The sequence below is a fragment of the Diadema setosum genome, chromosome 14 (genome assembly GCF_964275005.1).
Source record: "Diadema setosum chromosome 14, eeDiaSeto1, whole genome shotgun sequence".
Lineage (NCBI taxonomy): Eukaryota > Metazoa > Echinodermata > Echinoidea > Diadematoida > Diadematidae > Diadema > Diadema setosum.
This window is the reverse complement of record NC_092698.1, coordinates 8,671,630-8,695,034: the sequence shown is the minus strand read 5'-3', so window position 1 is coordinate 8,695,034 and position 23,405 is coordinate 8,671,630. Positions and strand designations below refer to the sequence as shown.

Here is a 23,405-nt window from a genome sequence, read left to right as displayed (position 1 = left end):
AAGCCACTTTTTGGGCCTAACCTTGTTTTACCGTCCACCCAATGTTTTTTGATGGTTTTACCCTATTTCGGGGGTGCTGAATCCGAATCTGGATGATGAAACTCTTGCATCCATGAAGTTTTCGAGATATTCAAGATGGCCGCCAAAATGGCCGCCAATCAAAACGGGAATTTCCCACGTATTTCCTTCTAAATGGTGAGATATGGAAAACAATTGATGGCTTTACCCTATTTCGAGGGTGCTGAATCCGAATCTGGATAATGCGACTCTTGCTTCCTTGAGGATTTTGAGATATTCAATACGGCCGCCAAAATGGCCGCCAAAACCGAAAATTCCCTCGTATTTCCTTCTAAATGGTGAGAAATTGAAAACAATTGATGGTTTTGCCCTATTCCGAGGGTGCTGAATGAGAATCTGGATGATGCAACTCCTGCATTGTTGACGATTTTGAGATGTTCAATATGGCCGCCAGAATGGCCACCCAAAACGGAAGTTCCCATATATTGAAAGCCATTGGTGGTTTTCAACTTATTTTGAGTGTGCTGAATCCAAAGCTCAGGATACAACTCTTGCATCCTTAAGGGTTTTGAGATGATAAAGATGGTCGCCAAAAATGACCGCCAAAAACGGAAATTCATATGTAGACCCCCTATTTCCTTCTAAATGGTGTAAAATATAAAACAGTTGGTGGGTTTACACTATTTTGAGTTTGCTGAATTTGAAGCTCCAGGATACAGCTCTTGCTTCCTTGAAGGATTTGAGATAATAAAGATGGCCGCCAGAATGGCCCCTAAATGGCCGTTAAAAACGAAATTTTCCATGTAAGCCCTCTGTTACCTTCTAAATGGTGTAAAATTGAAAACAATTGGCGGTTTTACTCTATTTCGAGGGTGCTGAGTCCGAACCTGGTTGATGCAACTTTCGTATTCTTTTTAAGGGTTTTTGAGATGACCAAGATGACCGCCAAAATAACTGTCAAAAATTGGAAAATTTTAGACCCTATTCAGCACCCTCGAAACTTGGTTGTTTAAATTCATCCATTCTTTATAGTTTTTAGACGACCAAGATGACAGCCAAAGTAAGTGGCAGAATTCCAATGTTAATATATTTTTTCTTAATGGTAAAATTTTTATAATAAATTGATGGTCTTACCCTATTTCGAGGGTGCTGAAGGTCTTTTAAGGTTTTGGGACATCTATAATGTCCTGTATGAACGGAAACTCCTTAACATTTTCTTATACTTGAATTAATACCTTCCATGTTGTCGTTTGTTTTTTTACTCAATTTTTTTCGCGTTACCTGTGATATGACCGTCCGCTCGTGTATATATAATGTAACATCATAATTAAAAAAAAAAATGAAGCATAACTATAAAAATGTCCCACTCGTGTCTTCAACAATGTCACCAAGACCATCAATATAGACCAAATAACCAATTTGAGTGTTCATGGATGAAGAGATTAAAACTGCTCATGGATTAAGACAGGTAATACTAGGTAATTTCAGTACACTTGGCCATCTTGAATATCTCAAAAACTTCATGGATGCAAGAGTTGCATCATCCAGTTTCGGATTCAGCACCCTCGAAATAGGGTAAAACCATCAATTATTTTCAATTTCTCACCATTTAGAAGGAAATACGTGCGAATTTCCGGTTTTAATTGACGCGGCCATTTTGGCGGCCATCTTGAATATCTCAAAAACTTCATGGATGCATGAGTTGCATCATCCATATTCGGATTCAGTACCTTCCAAATAGGGTAGAATTATCAATTATTTTCAATTTCACACCATTTAGAAGGAAATACGAGGGAATGTTCGATTTTGGCGGCCATTTTGGCGGCCATCTTGAATATCTCAAAACCCTCAAGGATGCAAGAGTTGCATCATCCGGATTCGGATTCAGCACCCCCGAAATAGGGTAAAACCGTCAATTGTTTTCAATCTATCACCATTTAGAAGGAAATACGTGGGAATTTCCAGTTCGGGCGGCCATTTTGGCGGCCATCTTGAATATCTCAAAACCCTCAAGGATGCAAGAGTTGCATCATCCGGATTCGGATTCAGCACCCCCGAAATAGGGTAAAACCATCAAAAAAACATTGGGTGGACGGTAAAACAAGGTTAGGCCCAAAAAGTGGCTTTGGCACCCAGACTAACTGCCGAAAACGATGCTTTTCCTCCTCCTACGGCAGGAACTGCGGCTGTTTATAGCTGCGAACCAGCAGGTTATGGACAGGTGCGCTGGAAGCTATTTCGTTCGAACAAAGCGACTCCTTTTTGGGGCGTGCACCCCGAGCGTACTCTAGAGAAAAACTTTGTCAGGCGTTTGATAGATTGTAGTTTACAAAATAAAATTGCATGCAACTTAGCTACGGTCTTACGAGTCATGTCTATTTTTGTCTAATTAATCTATCTTGTCACAGCCTGATAAGACTCCCAGTGACGTAAGGCTACACACAAAACCTTATTCAAATTACCGTCTTGAAATTAAAAAAAAAAGGTTTTGACCATTGCACGAAATCATCATTAGAGCTATTGCAACATAGCAGTGATGATTTTGGGGGGTATTTGCTAAAAACCAATGGGAGACTTGTGACGATATGACATCGTCAGCCTCCTGAATTGCATAGAAATGTGTGATGTGACCAATATCCCCGTTTGTGAAGACGAGTGAAATTAAAGCCGGAACATACTTCTCAGAAGGGCTCAAAGTTCATCTTCTTCCATCTGAAATTTGCTTGCAATATATCGAATATTCAGGCTCTAAAAATACAAAATAATGTCTGACTGACATGATTTGCAAGGATAATGGGTTGTATTTTGAGACCGGATGTGTTAGAAAATAAAAGTTGATGTACCGACTCCTGTTCAGTAGTGGATAGGAAAAAACTTTGAATGCGTATTGATGATCGGAACGTACCCTTGTATGGCAGTAGTATTGAATGACATACAGCTAACAAGCTGTGCATGTTATTCACTCCTGATAGGTACATGTACTACTATCCCGATATGATGTAATCGGTTATCAAAGGAAACCAAAACCCTGAGAGAAATGTGAATTTTAGGGAAAGCAGCAACATTAGTACACCAGAACACATCAGTGAAAGCTTGAGGAAAATCGAACAATCGATGCAACAGTTATGAATTTTTAAAGTTTTAGTGTTGTAATGACTGGATAAGGAGACTACTAGAGTTTATGACTTTATGTGTGGACAACAATATAAAGAAAATAAAAGAAGAATTCCCCCAAAATAATTCTTTTAATGGAAAATATGCATTCCATCAACTTGTTACTGACATATGTTAAGAGTAATATCATTCCCCCTGCTTTGTGAAAGAGGTTAGTCAAGTGCTCTTTCATCAAGCTAGAAAAATGAAAGTATGTTGAATTTTCGTTATAATATTGTTATCAACATATGGTGGTTGTTGTTGTTTTGGTTTTAACGGTGTGTATTACTCAGAATTAAGTATTACGCCATGGCATCATTAAGTGGAGTAGCCTCCTCATGCAGTCATTATAATACAAAAACTTTAACATTCCATAAGTTTTGCATCAATTGTCCGATTTTCCTCAAATTTTCACTGATGTGCTCTAATAATGTTGCTGCTTTCACTCACACATTGCTCTTTGGGTTTTGGTTTCCTTTAAACATCACATAGCAACCATGCTATGAGATTGCTGTAGTTTTGGCGTAGTCATGTGTTCCACAAGTCCGTCGTTATCTAAGTAGAATGGTGTTTTCACAGCAATATTTCGCAAACTACGGTACATTTATACATAATAAACATTATGTCTCCGTTTTAGAGCAAAAATCGACAGTTTATGCAGTCACAAAGGAACTGTGTTTTGCATTTAACACTATATAAACTGTCTATTAACTTTTATGTCAAATTCTTTGTGAAACTGCTACCACTTTGTGCATTTACGATGTGACTTTATTGATCTATAGTCAACCTCATGAGGGTGGCATTATATCAAGAAAGCTTCTTGTCAAATTGTCTATTGCAATGTCATTGTACATATATATATATATATATATATATATATATATATATATGTATATGTATATATATGCATATGTAATGAAAGTATCACTTGTCGTAGTGACTCAGACAAGCGGTCGAATGACAAACGCAAAATTAGTAAAGCTTGTGAAAGCCATCTATTAAGTATTTGGTTAACGTTTCAATGTTGATCATCCTCGAAAATGTTCTGTTTGGTGAATTTGCACTTCAGATGTGGCAGATTATCTCATTCTCGACAATTCAGTTATCGACGTGTCAGTAGTAATTTGCGATAATATACATGTACCACGATAGAAATAGCAAAAACAAAACAAACAAGCAAACAAATAAACAAAGTCAGTTTCTTCATCTCTTGGTATGTCCTTTGCCGCTTTATTTTTTTCTCCAAATAATTCACTTTTATGATAGCACATGTAATACTCAAAGATGCATCATTGCGCTGGAGTTTTTGTCATGTATTTGTTCAAACAGGTTGTTCAGCAAAGACCGGCAATTTCTTATATTGAGTCTACACAATGTTATAATTATTGTCCTTTTTTCATTTTTTTTTTCAATTTTCAAAGTTTATTTCATTTTTCGACAAAGTATATAATTATGTTACACTTCTTTTGACAACAGAGAATAAGGTAAAAAGAACATTATGCAATGAAAAGACTGTACAATAATTATACATTGTAGAAAAAAAACAGAAGTGGTCGAAATGAAGTACATGTATAACCTTGCTTAAAGTAAGTCCTTAACTTCGTCTTGCGAGATAACGTTGGTGACGGGCAGATATAACAAGGGACATTGATTCTTAATTTCAGTTGTCTGGCAAGCAGCTGGAATCTCTCTTCATAATTGCCAAGATCTCAACACAAAATGTCATCTGCCATCTACCATCACACACACACACACACACACACACACACACACACACACAACACACCACAACACACGCACACACACAGCCACACACACGCACATAAGCATAAACATGCAACCGCACCACAATTCTGGAAGAGAACAAATGCAGGTCATATTTTCATGAGAAGCTTACATTCGCTCACAAAAATGTTTTCCTCATACTTATCTATGTATGCTATATATAGGACTACTGTCCGACATCAGTGCCGAGTGAAACGGATAATGATATGTTTTGTTAACTATTGGGGAGGTAAAGAGGGTTTCAAAGAATGATGTCAGCTATGTGTGTAGACAGTTTCCTTCGTTTTAGACTACACTTTGGCGCCGCTTGTTGGAGACGAGTCCTCTTTCGGTCGTTTTCTGCGTGTCCATGGTTCACACCCCATGGCAGGTTCGTCCCTAAAATAAAGATCAACATAGAAATATTTAACTTGCATTCAACTTGCATTCAATTCAAACCAGGAAAATGGTTTGTCGGAACACTTACACAAGACTTTCAGTTGTTCTAACAAGACGTTCTCCTGATATACATAACAAACTATAGATACTTAATTCAAAGCGCGAGACGGAAAAACTACTTAAAATATCTTTAACTGATCCTACGTGTCGACAATCCATGTCAACAACTGCGAAGAGTATTTACGCATTGCCACTTTGCAGCATTACAAGTCTATAACGTGAGTCTATAATGACTGTGTAATCAATCAACGCGTGACTGATGTAGTGTATTATATAGCCACTTACGTCTTGCAATGCTGCCACATGCTGTATTATCGTCGACAACATAAAAATGTCTAGTTTGATATTATTACAGTCGTCTGTCACACAACACATAAGATGAGGATACTGAATTGGTGTTTTTGTTATATACCTTCATCTCAATTAATAACACGAGTTTGATATGAAATGTATTCAATAATATGCAATTGATTATGTATTGGAATAACACAGCTATAATTACGGATTGATTGATTACACAGTCATTATAGACTCACGCCAGTTAGATTTATATTAGTATATATATTTATGAATATATATTTATTAGTGTAGCCATACGAGTGAGTCATTTTTGTATCGTTACAGCCCTGATGAAGGTCCGTTTGGGACCGAAAGCTCGGCGGCAATAAACAGGCACGTTGACCCTAGCTACGTCCACCTTGCTCTTCTTTTCACACTGAATGTATATATATATATATATATATATATATATATATATATATATATAGGGCATGTCAATAGCATTTTGCTGTCCCGGATTTGACTGGCATTCTAGACGCTATTCAATTCTTTAATCATGTAGGTCCTGCCTTCAAGTCATACGGATACACAAAAATATTGTCATAATTATATGAGCTATTATTTATGCTCGTTTCCTTTCGTACACGCACGCCATCTTTATAAAAGAACTTACTTTATAACGTCTCAATGGAGTATTGTACAGTAGGAAGTACACTCACGAGAAGGTATGACGACGAAGCTTGCCAATCCTGCTACGATAACGGAGACGATGCAGGTTGGTCTTCGACCGGTGTTGTCGACCAGGAAGACGCAAAGACAAACTGCGACCACTTCTAGCACTCCAGAAATCACAAAACCTATATAGGTGTTGACCCCGAAGGTACTCGTCCTCAGATGAAGAGCGTAATATATCAAATTGTTCGCCATCCTGTTACAAAACAAGAAATGAGTTCAATCGTGTTCATGCACTCTGCGATTGCATTTAGAAGGTCGGCAGTAAGTTCCCAAATGACAGCAGTGTTCTGTCGTTATCTAAAATGTAATGGAGATAGTTATATCACTACTTCAGCATTATTAAAGCAGAAGTTGTATAATAATCACGACAATTTGCATTCACCTGTATTCATTCGTCTTGTCGGGCCTCTATATCTGGAAAGACAATAGTCTTGTAATGCCCACCCACTTTCAACATTTTGCTTTGTGACCCCCCCCCCCCCCCTTCCAAGAGGGAGAGAGAGAGAGAGAGAAAGGAACATGAATACATTCCAGATAAGGCTCCGCATAAGTAATTATAAAGCAACGTTAACGATCTGGGTATGAAATACACAATTTCTTTACACATTTTAACCAAAACTCTAAAAAGGTCCGAAGTCTCGAAAGTTCAATGGACGTAGAGACATGAAAGTTGCAACAGATTCATACACATGTTCATCATTTACCGCACGCTCAGCCCGTTACCTTCACACCGCTGAACGATGTTCACTCACCACAGAGCAACCAGTATCAGCGTTCGTACTCTGAGGACCGGCGTTCGGAAAAGATCGGTAATGTTCGGTTCACGTGATTTATCCTTGGTTGAAATACTAATACTTCCCTGCAGAGGAGAATAATTAAACTGTACTCAGAAGAGGCATGATTATTCCTGGTCAATAATAATTATAACGTATAAACCCGCCCTCGTTCAAACAAACTTAAACAAGCTCTGTCCTTCCCGCCCTTCCCTAACAGACGCAAACATGCACCAACTCAACAGACACACAAATCAGGTGCAGGGTGTTTGCTCATGCAGTGACAACTGACAAGGGTACCATCATGCCATCTTATATGTTTAGAAACCTTGTTCTAGAGAAAGACATTCGATGCCTTTGATAATTCATCACCATAGAATTTTCTGGACCCCGAAATGAACAAAATCAGGATACCCACTGTGCAAACATTCCGTAGTGCACCTTGAGCATTCTGCAATGTGGATTTTGCCCAATAGATATAAGTTTCATGTATTATTATTATCATGTAGAATTGATAGGCTATTTCTGCAGTACAGTTCTATTGGTCATTTCATGGGAACAAGTGAAACAAGCCTTGATTTAGAGCTTTGCACTATGGTCTGTCTTATTACAATGTATCAACTATAGTCCGTCCGACAACGGTACATTTTCAGAGATGGACCGACATCACGTTTTACATTTTTACGACTCCCTTTACTTACAACAGTTCTTGATTTTGTCGACAGGCGCAAAATAAAACCAAAAACAAAACCATTAACAGAAATAAAAAAATAAAAAAACATAAATTCAACAATAAACTCTGATGCTATTGCATGTTGTACAGTATACATCTTCTGTGGTCGGCATAACTTGAAACAGGATGGAAGTTGAGGTGTGTCTTGTTGGAAATTATTTCTCACCAATCAAGGCCATACCTGGAGCTCCTCGAGCGTTGAGGTCGGAAGAGCAACTTTGTTGATCCTCGCTGCTCGCTTGATGGTAAGCTCTGCTCCCTTGAGCCTTCCCATAGACAGCTGCCATCGGAGAGATTCGAGAATCAAGCTGTTTGATAGAAGTGAGAAATAAACGGTGTGCTCTAATTTCTCTTCAACGTTAACATTGCTCTTGATTTTCAGGGTTATCTTGTTGTTTTTCTTATAAGACTGCATCCTTTGTGAATTTAAAAATGAAGTAGAGTAAGAGACAGACATGCTTGTGTCATACTGTGGTGTTACTAAATTTGTTTTGTTAATTAATTCATATTTGCTCATGTGGACCACATAACAAATTGAGGAAGTGAATGAGTGACTAAACCAAAGTATTAATGAATGGTTACTCAGTAACAACTGAATCAAGCAAATTAATGTATCAATGTGAAAATGGCAGTTTTCGTCAGAAGGCAACTGGGCACTATGCTCGAACTCGAACGACTTTGTTTCTCGTTGTTTAAAACTATCTAGGATCACCAGCTTAAAACGTTATTTTACATTCCACAGAGACACTGAGCAGACGGTATAAAGGAGTTTAACCACCAATTGCGAATGTATGCGATGTATCCGAACGATATACATGTAGTGTGAATATGGTGATTCCACAAATGAGAGACACAAACTATACATGCCTATCTGTTCTATTATTACGCCTATGTTAGTGCAATCTGCCTACGATACGAAAAACAAATAGGCAAATGACTTGTATCTATTTCTAACCAGAATTATAGCGGATTAACATATATTGCAAGCTTCCATATTTTTATTTTCACCGTTATAACCGTGTTATTATGCATTTAGTACTCTCAGGCCACATTTAGAAGAAAATAAAGACTTCACAAATGTACACAGTCCTGTAATTAATTATCCCTCTTTCCGCAGCTATCACTAAGATTAAACTTACGGGTAGAAGAAAAAGTACGGGACAAAACTTATGTTCAAGGCGAGGAGAAGATAACGCCAGTTGCGGATGAAATACGCGAGGAACGTGAGGTAGAGGTAGCCTCCAGGAAATCCCATAGAAATCAAGATTCCGATGAAAGCACGCTTGGAACTGCCGACAAATTCAGTACCTGTTTCAGGGAGGACGTTTGTTCCGTTAATGTTTTCTTTTTTTTTTTTTTTGTACTGATACGACATACAAGACATTGCATTCTGCACAATAATCATGGAACTGCAACTGATTGACAAATTGCCCTGCATCAACGTAATTAGCACTGTATTGATCAGTGTTTTAGTAGAGGCCATGATAAAAAAAAAATCATGGGATGTACAAGCATCAATTTTTTTTTGTTTCAGAGTAATATGATCTTACTGTTTTGCAGAAAGCAAGGGTGGTCCTGAATCGTTATATATTTGAGGAATATTTCATCGTATTACTTCGAAAACAGCTACGAAAGATGACTGAAAGGATGGTACAGTTTCATTTGAGATGGGGCTAAGGTAGCCAACTTTTTTATTATTATTATTTAAGATAAAGAAAAGTCTCTTATGTAATGTGTGAGATCATATAATTCTAAGGGAATTCAAAGTTAATCTGATGAAAATTGGTTTTGAAAATAAAATGGCTGATATATCCAAAACAAAGTAATCCTAATGAAATGTGGCACCAACCTTTCATCAGGATCGCTTTAAAACCGATTTTCATCAACCGAACTTTGAAATCCTCTTAGAATTGTGTGCTTATAAAGTTGTTTGTAAGTATCTTGCAAAAAGTTAAATGCTGAATCCTCACCTCAACCAATACTAAAGCATCCCTTTAAGGTACATAACAATTCCGTTTTACTATATTTCAAAACAATTTTTTTTTTTTGGCTGCCACTGTATCATTGGAGTGACGAAGATTTACTTAGTTTACTCGAGCAATCCTATTGAATTAATGACGATAAACGCAATTGAAACTATGCTAGTATACATGACAAAGAAATCTTTATCGGTGAAGTTATCAGAAAGTTTCATCTGCAATCAATCTCAAAGTATACATTTGAAGGAATATGGAAGAGAATGAAATGAAAGCATGTACCACATTTCAAAACACAAGAAGGTCTATTATCTTTCACTCGTCTCAGGCAGACAGTCTCTTTGAATATCTTCGAAGGTGATCATGAATGTTGATAGGGTAATATCAACTTGGCAATTTCGCGCCTCTTTTTACCGATGATAGGTGCCACAACAATCAGACCCAGCACGCCGCCGCGTTGACCAGTCGTAGAACCACGAACATGACGTAGCTTGTAGAAAATGCCGCGGCTGTTCCAAACACCACCACTATTCCAAGACAGAGAAAAATCACCACCTTTCGGCCGATTCTAATAGCAAGATATCAGAAAGAACACGAAGAAGAATCATATAAAAGAAAATCATTGCACTGCAGGTCACAAAGGGTACGCAACGAACCCATTATGATAGAACGAAACCAAAATATAAGGGTGTTACTCACAAAAATGCTCCTTCTTTGTATTCGTTCAAAAAAAGATTGAAATCATTCCTCCTTAAGTCTCATAATGTAACAGAAAGAAATTAAGTTTGTTTGTTAATCTTTTTAGCAAGTAGGCTTTGTAAGCACCTGGATACTATTGATTTTTCATAGGCATGTTAGGTCGCGTCTTCGCGGCATTCCACATCACATCCCTTGTTTATTTTATTGCAAACTTGTATACTATTACACGTGCCTTCACAGAACAGATAATATGTTCCGCTATCAGCAATTCCATACAATTGTATATATCACTTTCTCGTCGCTTTCAACGATCTACACTATCATGGCTAATAATGGTCTCTGTTGGTTTGATCTTGAATGTATCGATTGATCTAGGCTTTTTGTTTTTAGTTGTCTCGTCTCTTTACTTCTATTTCTGTTTCCTCCCTTTCCCCGTTTCCACTTCTTTTTTCATCCCGCACACTTGTAGTTAAGTTTTCACCTATCTTTTTTCCTCTTGTGAGGTGCCCCACATTGTACAAGCACAGTCTTTTGAGTAGATACCTCCACTTTTTTTCGCAGAATGTATGAATATGTTTGTATGAAAAATGCCTCATTTTGTAACGACTACTGACAAATGTTATTCTTTGCTATCTATGTATCATTCCTTCAAACGCATGTCGAATTTATACTATTTGTACATTCTGTTGAAAGAAGTGAAAATAAAACTTTTGAACTGAATTGATTGAATTGAAGGGCAAACAGGGCGAGTATTATTACATTATACATTTAGAAAAAAAAAAAACTATTTCAATGATTTTACAATAATTGTTAACAACACAGAGATTCATGTAGGATCATGTTTAAATTCATAATTTATTCGGATACAGATTCAATGAATCAAATATGCATATCTACTGATGAACATGATTTGATGTCGGTTCTTTCCATGATCATCAGATTATTGAAGAACAACTGTCCGACCTAGGGTTCAAGAGGACTCTGTTTAAGCTACCCACGCTAAGTCATCTGCTATGTTCTGAACGTCCAACGGTGGCGGGTGGGGGGGGGGGGGCGTAGAGGCTTAAACCCCCTCCCCCCCCCCCCCCCAACTTGGCTCCTTATTGTTTTGTTTGTCTTTGTTTTGGGATTTTTTTTTTTTTTAGTAGGGGATTTAACCCTCTCCCATCCCCCTTGAGATTTCCCTTTTTTTGTGTGTGTTTTTGCTTGATAGCTGAGAAGTGGCACCCAAAATGTGAGGACCTTTGTTTTTTTCTTGTCAGCCGATTTTCAGAGGGAAATGGCACCTGAAAAATCTTGTAATACTTGTTGTATAATGGGCCTCCGGCGCGGCAAGAACGCCAGTAGATATATCGCTTTCATCATTGATAGCAACAAAATAGATCCAGTTGACATGTTTAACTATCAGATTAGATACAAAACAATATAGGACAACAGTGATAAATTATGACTTTTACAGTCAACCAACCAAAAGCAAAAATTAGGGAACGAAATAGAAGTACCGCCAGGTGTCTAGGTACATATCAATATCAATGATTGAGAAAACAAAATGTAGCACAGTGATAATGCAGGACGTATACTAGATTCATAGCCTTCTCTCGAAACGGCAAAAGTGAATAATTCAAGAAGGGCTTATCGGAGTAATCTAAGTAACAACAAACGCTATTTCGAATTTTGATGTGAGTTGTCCGAACGAACTGGATTATCAATGTACTTGAATTTTATAGCAGGCAGCTCATTTTGACTCTGCATGAGCTTCCTATTCCCGACAAGAAATGATACAACTAATGTTTTTCATGCCTCTATCATCCTGATCGAGCAGGTTAAAAATGGCTGGGCTAGGGTTAATCACTTAAGTTTTTTATGTAATTTTATGTTTCATGAAATATACTATTATGTCGACGGTTATATAATATCCATGTATAAGGTTTGGAAAGGAAAATAAAAAAAGAAAAGAAATTAATGAACTAAGTGCCCTTGCGAATCACAGTGACGGTGAGCTTGGGTTCAAACTAAGTGCCGAAGCCATAATAATTATAGAGGCACATGACACAGTGTCAATATTAATGACAGTATAGAAAAACAAGTAATAAATGACAAGCAAATGACTGTATAAGATGCTTCATTAATACAGGTCATTGAAACATAAAGCACTATATATTATGGATTTTGAATAGAAGTGCCAACAGGCGGAGCATTTATTGAGTATTCGCAGCTTTTGTATTGCACCATCTTTCACAGTAGTTAGAGTGAAGTTCCCAAAGGCAATAAACTATGTAGATCGTCTGAAGAGATATCACCTTTATAGATTTTGATAAGTACAAGACTTTGCCGCAAATGAAGTATTTAAAAAATGAAGAAAATGACTGCTAAAGTATTTTGCGATAACAGAACACAGAAAAGGGGCAGAAGCTAAAAGACGGTGGTAGTTATGGCACAATCAAAATCGGAATAACGTAAACAGACATAAAGTCATGGATGACAAGTAAACCCTGAATGCATTCAGTGCATAGAGTAATAAAGATGTTTCTACTTTTATCACAGCAGGATGCGCTAATACATGTAAAACAACTTAAATGAGTGATGGTTTTGCTGAGATGTAACAGGAAGTCGTGAAAAGTTCAGGCAATTCCACTACCTGTATTAAAAGACTGTGATGCCTTGGCCTTCTCACAGGATCACTATATCTCGCCAAAAGTATGTCATTGCATTCAAATGATGTCCATTCCCAGTGATACCCGACCTGAGTATTGGCTTTAAATACTTTTTTTTTTTTTGCCCAAGAGAAACAACTGCCACTTTTTTTTTCTTTTAATTCTTTTCACGAAATTACAACGCCATTGATGAACTTGAAACACGAGTGACTGACACGAGTTCATCGTGTCACTGTCGGCGACCAGGGATAGCCTGGTGGTAGTGTCGCTGCCCGTGGAAAACAGTACATTACAAATTGAAGAAAATCATACCGCATAACTATCTTCACCCCTGTACATAATAATCTCTTGCTGTTTACGAACATTTTTGCAACGCCATGTGTAAGGATTGTTTTCACTGAGCAAGCAAATGATTTGCAATGCGTGCAAATGTCGAAAAGAAAATGGCAAAGTCGAACATTGCGAGAAGATTTCCTCCAAATGTGTCCTGACAATGGAGCCGAAAAGCCGAAAACCATTGTGGTGCTGTTTGTGTGTAGTTTCCACGACATGTGTGCGAATGTCGTGTGTACCATTGCTGAAACAATCGACTTAGATGCGAACAATGCAAATGTAATGTTCCAGTAATCACGGGAAAAATGTTCCCAAGGAAAGTTCATAGCCTATAGCTGTCTTCAGTTAAGTCAAATTTGTTCTCTTATTTCCTATTATCTTTTTTTTTTTTTCGGGTGCTGTTCGTTATTCCGAAGGTTCGTTATTCCGAAGGTTCGTTATTCCGAAAGTTCGTTAATCCGAAAATGAAATAGGGTTCGCTATTCCGAAGTCTCGTTTATCCGAAAATGAAATAGGGTTCGTTATTCCGAAGGTTCGTTAATCCGAAAATGAAATAAGGTCCGTTATTCCGAAGGTTCGTTGATCCGAAATGATACAGGGTCCGTAACGAACCTTCGGAATAAAGAGCTTTGTTTCACTTTCGGATCAACGAACCTTCGGAATAACGAACCATATTTCATTTTCGGATTAATGAACCTTCGAAATAACAAACCTCATCACATTTTCGGATTAACGAACCTTCGGAATAACGAATCTTCGGAATAACGAACCTTCGGACTAAAGAACCTTCGGAATAACGAACCTTCGGAATAACGAGCTGTAACCTTTTTTTCTCTCCCTTTCATTTCTCTCTGTTGTTTGTTGTTTTATGCATACATGCTTGTCGTGTGTGTATGTGTGTTTATGTGCCACTTCTTTTCTGAGTCCTATACCCCCACAAGTATCTGCTTTTCAGTAGGTTCTCCCACACATTTTAATTTTCAAATATAATTTTGGAGGCCCCTAGAGTCGTTTTAAGTGTATTCTGTGACTTTGAAAAAAAAAAAAGAATTCATTCTCTGAATGTAGGGTATTGCTTGATGTATAGATGTCTGTTATGATTTTCTTAATATTGTATGGTCTTGTGCTGTTTTTTTTATATTTTCCATCCAAATCGTGGGAATAGAATAGAATGAAATGAAATAACATAAGCACATTTTTGCCCAGTAATGTACCGTGAAATACAAATCTACTGAGACAACCATACCTCACATCCTTTTCTTAATCACATGAATATGAATACATGCACCAGTTTCAAATCAGTGATGCTATCAAGACGGCACGTATAGACTTTCCCCGTTCTCATAGCTTTGAATGGTAATAACTCCCCACAGAATATGACATAATTATGCGTACTTCAAATACATTGTACCAAGAAATGACACATAAGAAGACAAGCCATTGCAGTCAAACATGTTTACTTTACCAAACCTACACACTGTGTACATGCGGTTGTCAGAATACGTACTCTGAATGTCTCCACTAGGAATTTCTGCCACGTGTCTACTAAGTATGATAACAGCTAATTGTATATTCTACTTTAATAATTTTACCCAAATAAAGCACGATCTACAACACTAATTAAGATAGTATAGATCGTCTTGATCATGCACTTTCAATTGCATACTCCAATGATAGGCATAAGCTCAACTTACAGCATTTTACATCAAAGATATTATATACTTGGACTTATACGATTATACGTTTTGTCACTAGAAATACTGGTAACCCTAAGAAACTTTCGGGATAACATGCATTACCCAAATATCTATGCATTTACTTGCATGATTTTGCGTGCATGTGTGATTTCTTGCTCTCTTTTTTTTTTACGAGAAACTTGGAGAATTAAAGGCAGTAAACAAATAAACAAACAGGAGTACATGTTTTCCCCACCTGTCAGCCAAAGCGCCAAACACGAACGATCCTATGAAGACTCCAAGGAAAAATATCGTCTGCGAAAGATTCACCAGGTACTTTCGGTGGCAAACAAGATCAAACTAAAGATGAAAACAGATACACAAACAACTGCATTTACTATCATGTTCTTTCATTTCATTTTATTTTTTTTTTCAGCATGGTGATAAAAGGAACTTGCTGATCCAGTTGTTGTTCTGCAAACACAGCACAATAGATTTAGGGTATACAAACTAAAAATCATATGGACTATGGAGAAAATACAACACAAATAAAAGACTGACATAAAACAAAACAATAGAGGTATTCATCAAATAACATTGCGTCAAGCTTTATAACCAGAAATTATTCTCAGTGTGTGATAGATATTAGACTACAACCTCTTCTAAACTTTTGTGTTTAGACAAATAATTTCGGGAAATATTCATCAGTATCTAATTGTCCTCACTTTTTTTATATTTCCATATGTAAGAATAGAATCATTTCTATTGGTACGAGACTCAAGAAGGAGTCCTCCTTTGATGCTTCTAGATGGATGAGGATAATTTTCAGCTAGTTAGTTCAACAGTATCTCTGCCTGAGATTTATGATTATGTTTTTTGATGAAGAAAGTAAAGTTCCTGAGAACAACAAATGCCATGAATACTGGTAGCATTTGGCCTACACTTGTTTGACTTGAACTAATAGAATCAATTAATAGTTGAATACCATTCGATTTTGCCATTGAGGGAAAATGAAAATCGCACACCTGTTGCTCAAAGGTGTACTCCGGCCACGCCCTGTCATGCTCCCACCCATGCTGACAGGGAATGACGTCATACTGCCCCGCATCTCCGCCATCCTCACGAATCGCATCCTGAAAACTCACTCCAGAGACATTGTACTGGTAGCACTGGAGATAGGAAGGTTCTCCCTTCTCAGTTTCGTTGTGCGGTATGCTCAAGCGTTTCTTCAGATCTCCGCACTCTGACTCGCTAAGGGATAGGGCAGTACAGTTAGCAGAATCCCAAGCAGAAACCTGTGGCAGCGGTGAGTTTTGACACGTTGTATAAGATATGAAAAAGATGTTACCTAGAACGCATCGTTACAAGTCGTTATTCTAAAGTTTCGTTATTCCAAGGTTAATTCGCTAATATACGAAGTTTCGTTAGTACGCACCTTTTTTTCGTTTTCGGATTGACGAACCTTCGGAATAACGAACATCACACTAACGCAAAAGAACCAAGTGAAACGGATGAAAGGTCTAGATGTAGAGAATATTTTGGATTCGGCTTTGAGGTGAGAAGTGTTTAAAACGGACATGTTTGGGTTGCTTAGGGATTGGTTCATTTGAAGTAAATCTACCGGTACTATTGATCGAGAGACAGATAGAATAATGCTGTGTCTTACAGTTTGTGTGTCCTTTGTGCAACCATGAAATTAAAATAAAAATTCACTTTCTTAAGCTGGTATAATGTAGATAGGTTTGCCAGACCCTTTCCTAAGAAAAAAACTGACAACTTCTTTATGATGGAGGGGGGAACAGTATTACAGTTTTCCGGTGAATTTATTTGGACCCCGTAAATTTTCAACCGTTATTCTTGGTACAAGGTGTGAGTGTGTATTCCGGGGGTGGTATTCTGAACATCGTTTAATCTCTGTTGTAACTTGTGTTGTAACTTGTGTTGTAAGTCTGTGAGTTACAACACCGCTAAAACAGTTGTAAACGGTATTCTTTTTATTGGAAAAAGTGCAATTTGTCATTGTTGTCTTTAAAGTTCATGTGCTCAGTCATACATGACATTTATCAACATAAATAGGTATCAATGGAAAGAAGAAGAGTTCCCCTTTCCTCACAACTAACTGTGTGCTCTCAATAGCTGATAATTATGAAATAGTAGCCCTCCAAAGTTTGATTACCTTTTTTTGATACGCACTGTATTTATAAATAAATAAATAAAAATTGTGTGCGCTGGAGTTTGTGTCATGCATTTGCAGCAAAAATCGACAATTTCTGATATTGAGTCTACACAATGTGACATTGTCTTTAACTTCTTCTTTCGAGTTAGCATTGGATGACAAAACAGAATTTAACAGAATAAACCTGTTTAATCGCTTCATTTGCAAAAAGTATATCATGTAGCAATTTGTAGAGCGTATTAGTAAATAACAACACATTTGTTTTCTGCTAATTAAGTGATTATCTAAAATGCTCTTAACCATTGCATTATCTTTTTCAATTCTATATCCATAATATCAACTAATGTATTGGGATTCGAATTAGAAAAGAAAAGATTAGAAACATCTGCAAATAATATGAAGATTAATATAATGTAATCTTATGAAATAGTAGCACTCCAAAGTTGGATTACCCTTTTTTATACGCTCTCTCTCTCTCTCTCTCTCTATATATATATATATATATGTGTGTGTGTGTGTGTGTGTGTGTGTGTGTGTGTGTTTGTTTGTTTGTTTGTTTGTTTGACTCTGCATCACAAAACCAACGAAATTAAGACATTAATTTTTAGTTTAGTTCGGACTCTGAAAGAGCAGACTTTAAGCTTGAAAATGATTTATAACTCAATTCAAATGGACTCTCCTAACCTATCTATATATTGGAAACACTCTGGAAAAGTGTAGTTTAATGACATAACATTTCAGTGAGTAATTAGTTAATTTCTTTTGTCGAAGCAAGGCAATTTTTACTCTTTTTTTTTCTTTTTGTACTTGTTCAGGACAAGCCGGAAGTGATCGCTGCAAAATTATCGCGTGAAATAATAGCCCTTCTACGATTTCACTCTCGGATATAGATATTATGAGACTACAATTACCATGAAACAAAGGAAATCGGAGCTGCAAAAATGTCTGTACATAAGGTGAAAAAAAAAATGAAACCTGTTACCCAAAGAAGATGGTCTGAAGAAGGATATAGTTATCTCATTGATATTGTCGAGAGAAGTCGACCGAATGTCACGAGCTTAGTCATGAAAAAGAAAATTAAAAGTGATCATTGTTCAGCTATTTAAAGTGCAAATTCAGTTTTGCTCTAACGGATAAATCACTTAGCAGTATTATAGAGGTTTTGTCAGAATATAAATCTAGATTAGGAATGTGAGTTTCTAAACCAAAAGCAAGCTGAGCTATTTATGAAGAATGTGATGTGGATGCATATCAATGAGAACAGGAACTATGTACATTAAATGAAAGATAGCTCTTTGGGATCGCCTGACAATCCTCAGACGTAAACCATAACCCATGAAGGAATCGCGAAAAAAAAAAAAGCGGATGGATGTCAGGACAAAAGGAGACCGTGTTTCATTCATATTGAGTTGTTATTGTTGTTACCGGTGTTGGATTGCAGTGTCCTAAAGCAATGCAGCTTTAAGATGATAACGGTTTGACTGTTACTGTTGACAATATATGATATGGGGCGCCAAGTGTCGGATGGCCTATTTCGTCACGAAATCGGTCATTTCATCGACGAAAATGTTGTAATTTCGTAAGGAAAGTTGTCGTTTCGTTATGAAATGACAACATTTTGTTATGAATTATCATTTCATAACTGCTGCTGCTGCTGATACAATCGCACTGCGCGGCAATGGACATTTCTGGTTTCAGCCGTTTCTCATACCTTTTTCGTTACGAAATGATCTTTCATAACGAAATGTTGTCATTTCGTAACGAATGACAACATTTCATATTACATTACCTGTATTGTTGGCAAAAATCATACTACTACTCATAATACTACTATATAATTTTTAGGAGGATAAGTGCACTAGTAATTTAACATTCACTTATATTGTCGGTAAAGGGTTGAAGAGAAGTATCTCATTGATCCTACCCGACTGATGTGAAAGTATTAAAGCTCTAGAGCGATCTTTTCTCACAAATGAAGACCCTGATCAAGTGACCACTTCAACTTTAAAGAAAAGTAAACGATACTCACTATTACAATAGATGGGTCTGGACTATTCCGAATGTTATAATGAACAGGAAGGATCATTGAAATTTTAGAAGGAAACATAATGAACATCATGACCTCGATTTTGAAACAAAGGAGGGTATCTAGTTTTCATTGTTTACTAGTGTAAATCCGCGCCGTTTTGCTTTAAAGGATAAACCACATTTCCAATATGGTACAGGCTTCGTCGTAAGAATCGCACTTGAGGTTCAAAAACAAGCTGCAGTTGTTAAAAAAAAAAAATCAGGATTCGAATAATGTCGTAGTTGAAGGTAGTTACGATTCGCAATTCGGAAGGTGTTTTTCTTTTGTCCGCAATTCAGAAAATGAAATTAAATTCATTTCGTGACAAACAATAATGTATCTAAAAAGTTGGGAAATTATGCATAATAAAAGATTAGTCAACATACGTCCAACCATATTTGCATAGACACATGTTTTCTATATATCTAGCCTCTTCACACTCTCATTACTTCTTGACATTTTCGGATTGACTGACCTTCGGGATAACACACATCTTCTGATGTGGCAACTATACCATTTGCATTGAAGGAGCGATGCTGCATGTGGTGTTCTCAAAATCCCAAGACGTGTTTTCAACCTGCAAATAGTTTTTTTTTTTCTTTTTCTTCTTTTTAGAAATTCAAAAGAATTATAATATTCTTGCATCATTTTGTTGCTTTTTTTTATGTGAAGGGCTCAAAGAACGATTTTGGAAACTTGATGCTTTTTTCTTCTTCTTTTTTTGCCATTCTTTTGATGTTTTCTCTTTCGTTTATTTCTGACATTTTGGCACACATACCAACCAAACCAACTAACAGAATTTGAGATGTGTCATGGTGTTGGCTTTTTTTCATTATGTGGTTGGGATTTTTGGACTTGGGAACAAGTTTTCATTGCTAGTGAAACATGTGAAACTTGCTTCACAGACTATCATTTCCTATCATAACTTCATTCGATATCGCTGAAAGCTTCCCCCTTTTGTTCAGCCGACTGCTTTTATATAACACAGTATACAATGTGGCACACGTCGTAGCGTGTCACTTTTAGCTTTCCCATTGTTAGATTGGAGATGAATGATTTTCATGACTGTAAGCAATATCGCATTTTTGATATAGTGGTTTCAAAAGCCACCTCGTGTTTATGTACATATATATATATATATATATATATATATATATATATGGGTGAGAATTTCGAATGATGTACAATTTCAAATTTTCACACCTTAATATGGCACTGTTTCCCTTAGAACCTACTAGGATGATCTAAGAAACCAGTTTCTTTCATGTCATCTCAAAGCCTGGAAAATTTCCTTACAGGAAATGTATGGGTTGGTATACTTTCGTCCGATGTTTTGTATTCGACAAGGTCTTAAAGTGTAAAAATACGGTAACAATTTCATTTTCAAAATAATTTTTTTCCCAATGATGAGACTTCTTAAAGGTACGTGGCATTTATTATCTGACCGTGTTATAGATCTGACATATCTTGGATGTCCCAACTGTAATGTATACGAAAATATGGTGTTCCACCAAACGTACATAATTATCCTGCAAAAATTGTAGGTCTTCCGGCTATACATTTGACGTAGCATTCTTTTATGCAAGATTATACTCAGTTTATTTCACGGAAGTGCGACCACTATTTACTAATAAAGATCGTAGCCCATTCAACGTTATTGGCGATATTGTTCCCAGTCGTAATCAACTAAGGTGTAGCCACATGGTAATATGAATGTTCTGAGTTTCTGTTCATCCCTTGTCAAATGCGAACCTAAATTACTTTTTCGACTAACCTCCGAAAAAATCGAGAAGGGCACATTTTGCTTGATGGCGCAGATACATCTCACCTTTGGCACTGTTTGGGTCTCTAGCCGAGGAGCTGCGTGCCATGTTTGGAGCGAACTGGGGCTCGTCTGTAGTTTTTTTTTATTTTACCATACGATTCACCGAAAATCAGACAAATAGTGAATATTTTCTCAGAAAACCCACCTCTTACTCCCTCTCTGAGCAATATATTTGTTGAAAGGCTGGCAAGTTTCTAATAATTTGCATTGAAAATACCTTTTCACAATTTTGAAAGAGTTAAGAAGGCTACGCGTATACTCTCCATTGATATATCCGTCCTGGAATGCGCGACCCCGTTGGTAGAACGAACGTCCACGACAATTTCAGTAAACGTCCGTGACGTAAAAAATCATTTCTTTGTCATATTCAGCTGTGACCGTATTTGTTGTAAGCAAATTTTGCATTGCAGACTTTGTATTATACATAACAAATTGGGGACCTGAATCTTTACTTCGTGATTACGAAAGTTTTATAACTATATTCGTTGTATCGCGATTATATGGGAGCGTTAAATTTTTGAAATCAGTCATTTCCCAATGTACCCTTGTTTTATTTTGGGTTGTTTTTTTTTTCACACGGACTTGGGCTAAAAACCGATCTTCAGTTGAGACATCTCGACATATCATGCTTATGATAGAATATAAGGTGTCAAAGTCATCATCCAACTTATTTGTGGGATTTTAATGAAAGCAACGTGTGTGGAAAATAGCTCTTTTTTTTCAATTTTCAGAGGTTGCCGTTGGCCTGCTTACAAATGACAAAACATGATATTTACTTTGATTCTTTTAACTTGAAGTGAAAATTTAGAAAAGGTAGTTGCTAAAATTGCCTGGTTAACTGATTTGCTTGATGGAACATACTAGCGACAAGGCGTGATGTTTCATCAGATGGACTACCTGTACGTTACTGAGATTACACTTACGTTGGTTGGTACGTCCATCTCTACGAGAGATGGAAAAGGTATTTTCTTTGATTCCTCATCATGGAAAGAAAAACAAGCTTTTGAAATCGAGATTTGCTAATAACAATTTAGGACTTTGCAGAGGAGTTCGTTCTCGACATGAGATTGTTGTTTGTGGTGAATAGAATGCGTTTTCAACTCCACAGAACTGCATGCATTGCTCAATATCTTGTTTGTTCAGAACGTTCATGATGTTCATGCGCATCTCCGTGATGAAAACTTTGCTATGTTTGTTAGGTTAGAGACTGCCTAGATCAGATATATCTTTGAAAAAATCATCTTATCATTTGGGAGTGAGGATTTAAGTAGGGGATAGTGAAATAAGAGGTCGAAATGTTGAGTTTTTCTGTAAAATGGGCTTAAATTTGAGAAAGTGTTTAGTGAAAAGGTAATATTTCAACAGATATTATTTAAACATAACGAAGTTGGTTAAAGCTTCAGTCGTCTACCATTACGTACAATTTTGGAGTACAAGCTTGATATTCTGCCCACACATACACATATCCCTTAAGATATTTTATTTTGATTCTGAACCGAATCAAAATACAAGCTATTTTAAATGGTATTCAAATGTATGTGCAGTATTATTCTTCGCGGACGTTCACTGCTCTGGACATGGTTAACTTTCGCGGTGAATAAAAACTTGTTCCTCTGGGAAGATCCTAGTATAATTGCGTTCATATTAAAGCTTGAATTGTATTCTTTCAGGTTAGAAAAATGATTCTGAGCAATTGCTACTTTTTAGATTTGGTGCTGTTTTGGCTCAATTGTACATCGATCAAAATTTTGACCCATATACCGGGTGTCCAAAAAAAGCGGAACGGTGGATTTTCAGTACCTTTCGTTCTAAAAGTGATATATTTTTTGACATCACTAGAAAGAGCATCTTCCGCAGAAGACCATCATACCAAAATCATTAAATTTGGTTCAGTACTTTTTATTCTACGTCAATTTCTGTAAATGCAGTCATTTTCAATTTTTTGCGACACGCGTTCCATACGGTGAATTGTGTAAGCTCGTTGATCCATGTCAACAAAAAATAACGCTTTCATATTGGGCGCGCGCACACACACACAGACACACACACACACTGTCTTTTCCTGGCCCGTGCCCAATGTGAAA

The 23,405-nt window shown here is 36.9% G+C and overlaps 1 protein-coding gene across 1 annotated transcript; it reads right to left on the bottom strand.

The window, feature by feature from the left end:
* Window positions 1-5,197: 5,197 nt before the first annotated feature.
* Window positions 5,198-22,262, bottom strand: LOC140237895 (organic cation transporter 1-like). Its single transcript, XM_072317827.1, is given in 10 exon segments — window positions 5,198-5,334; window positions 6,393-6,601; window positions 7,161-7,267; window positions 8,096-8,222; window positions 9,054-9,222; window positions 10,305-10,334; window positions 10,337-10,458; window positions 15,509-15,612; window positions 16,278-16,547; window positions 22,245-22,262. Coding segments are annotated over 10 exon segments (1,293 nt in total).
* Between the last annotated feature and the right edge of the window lie 1,143 nt (window positions 22,263-23,405).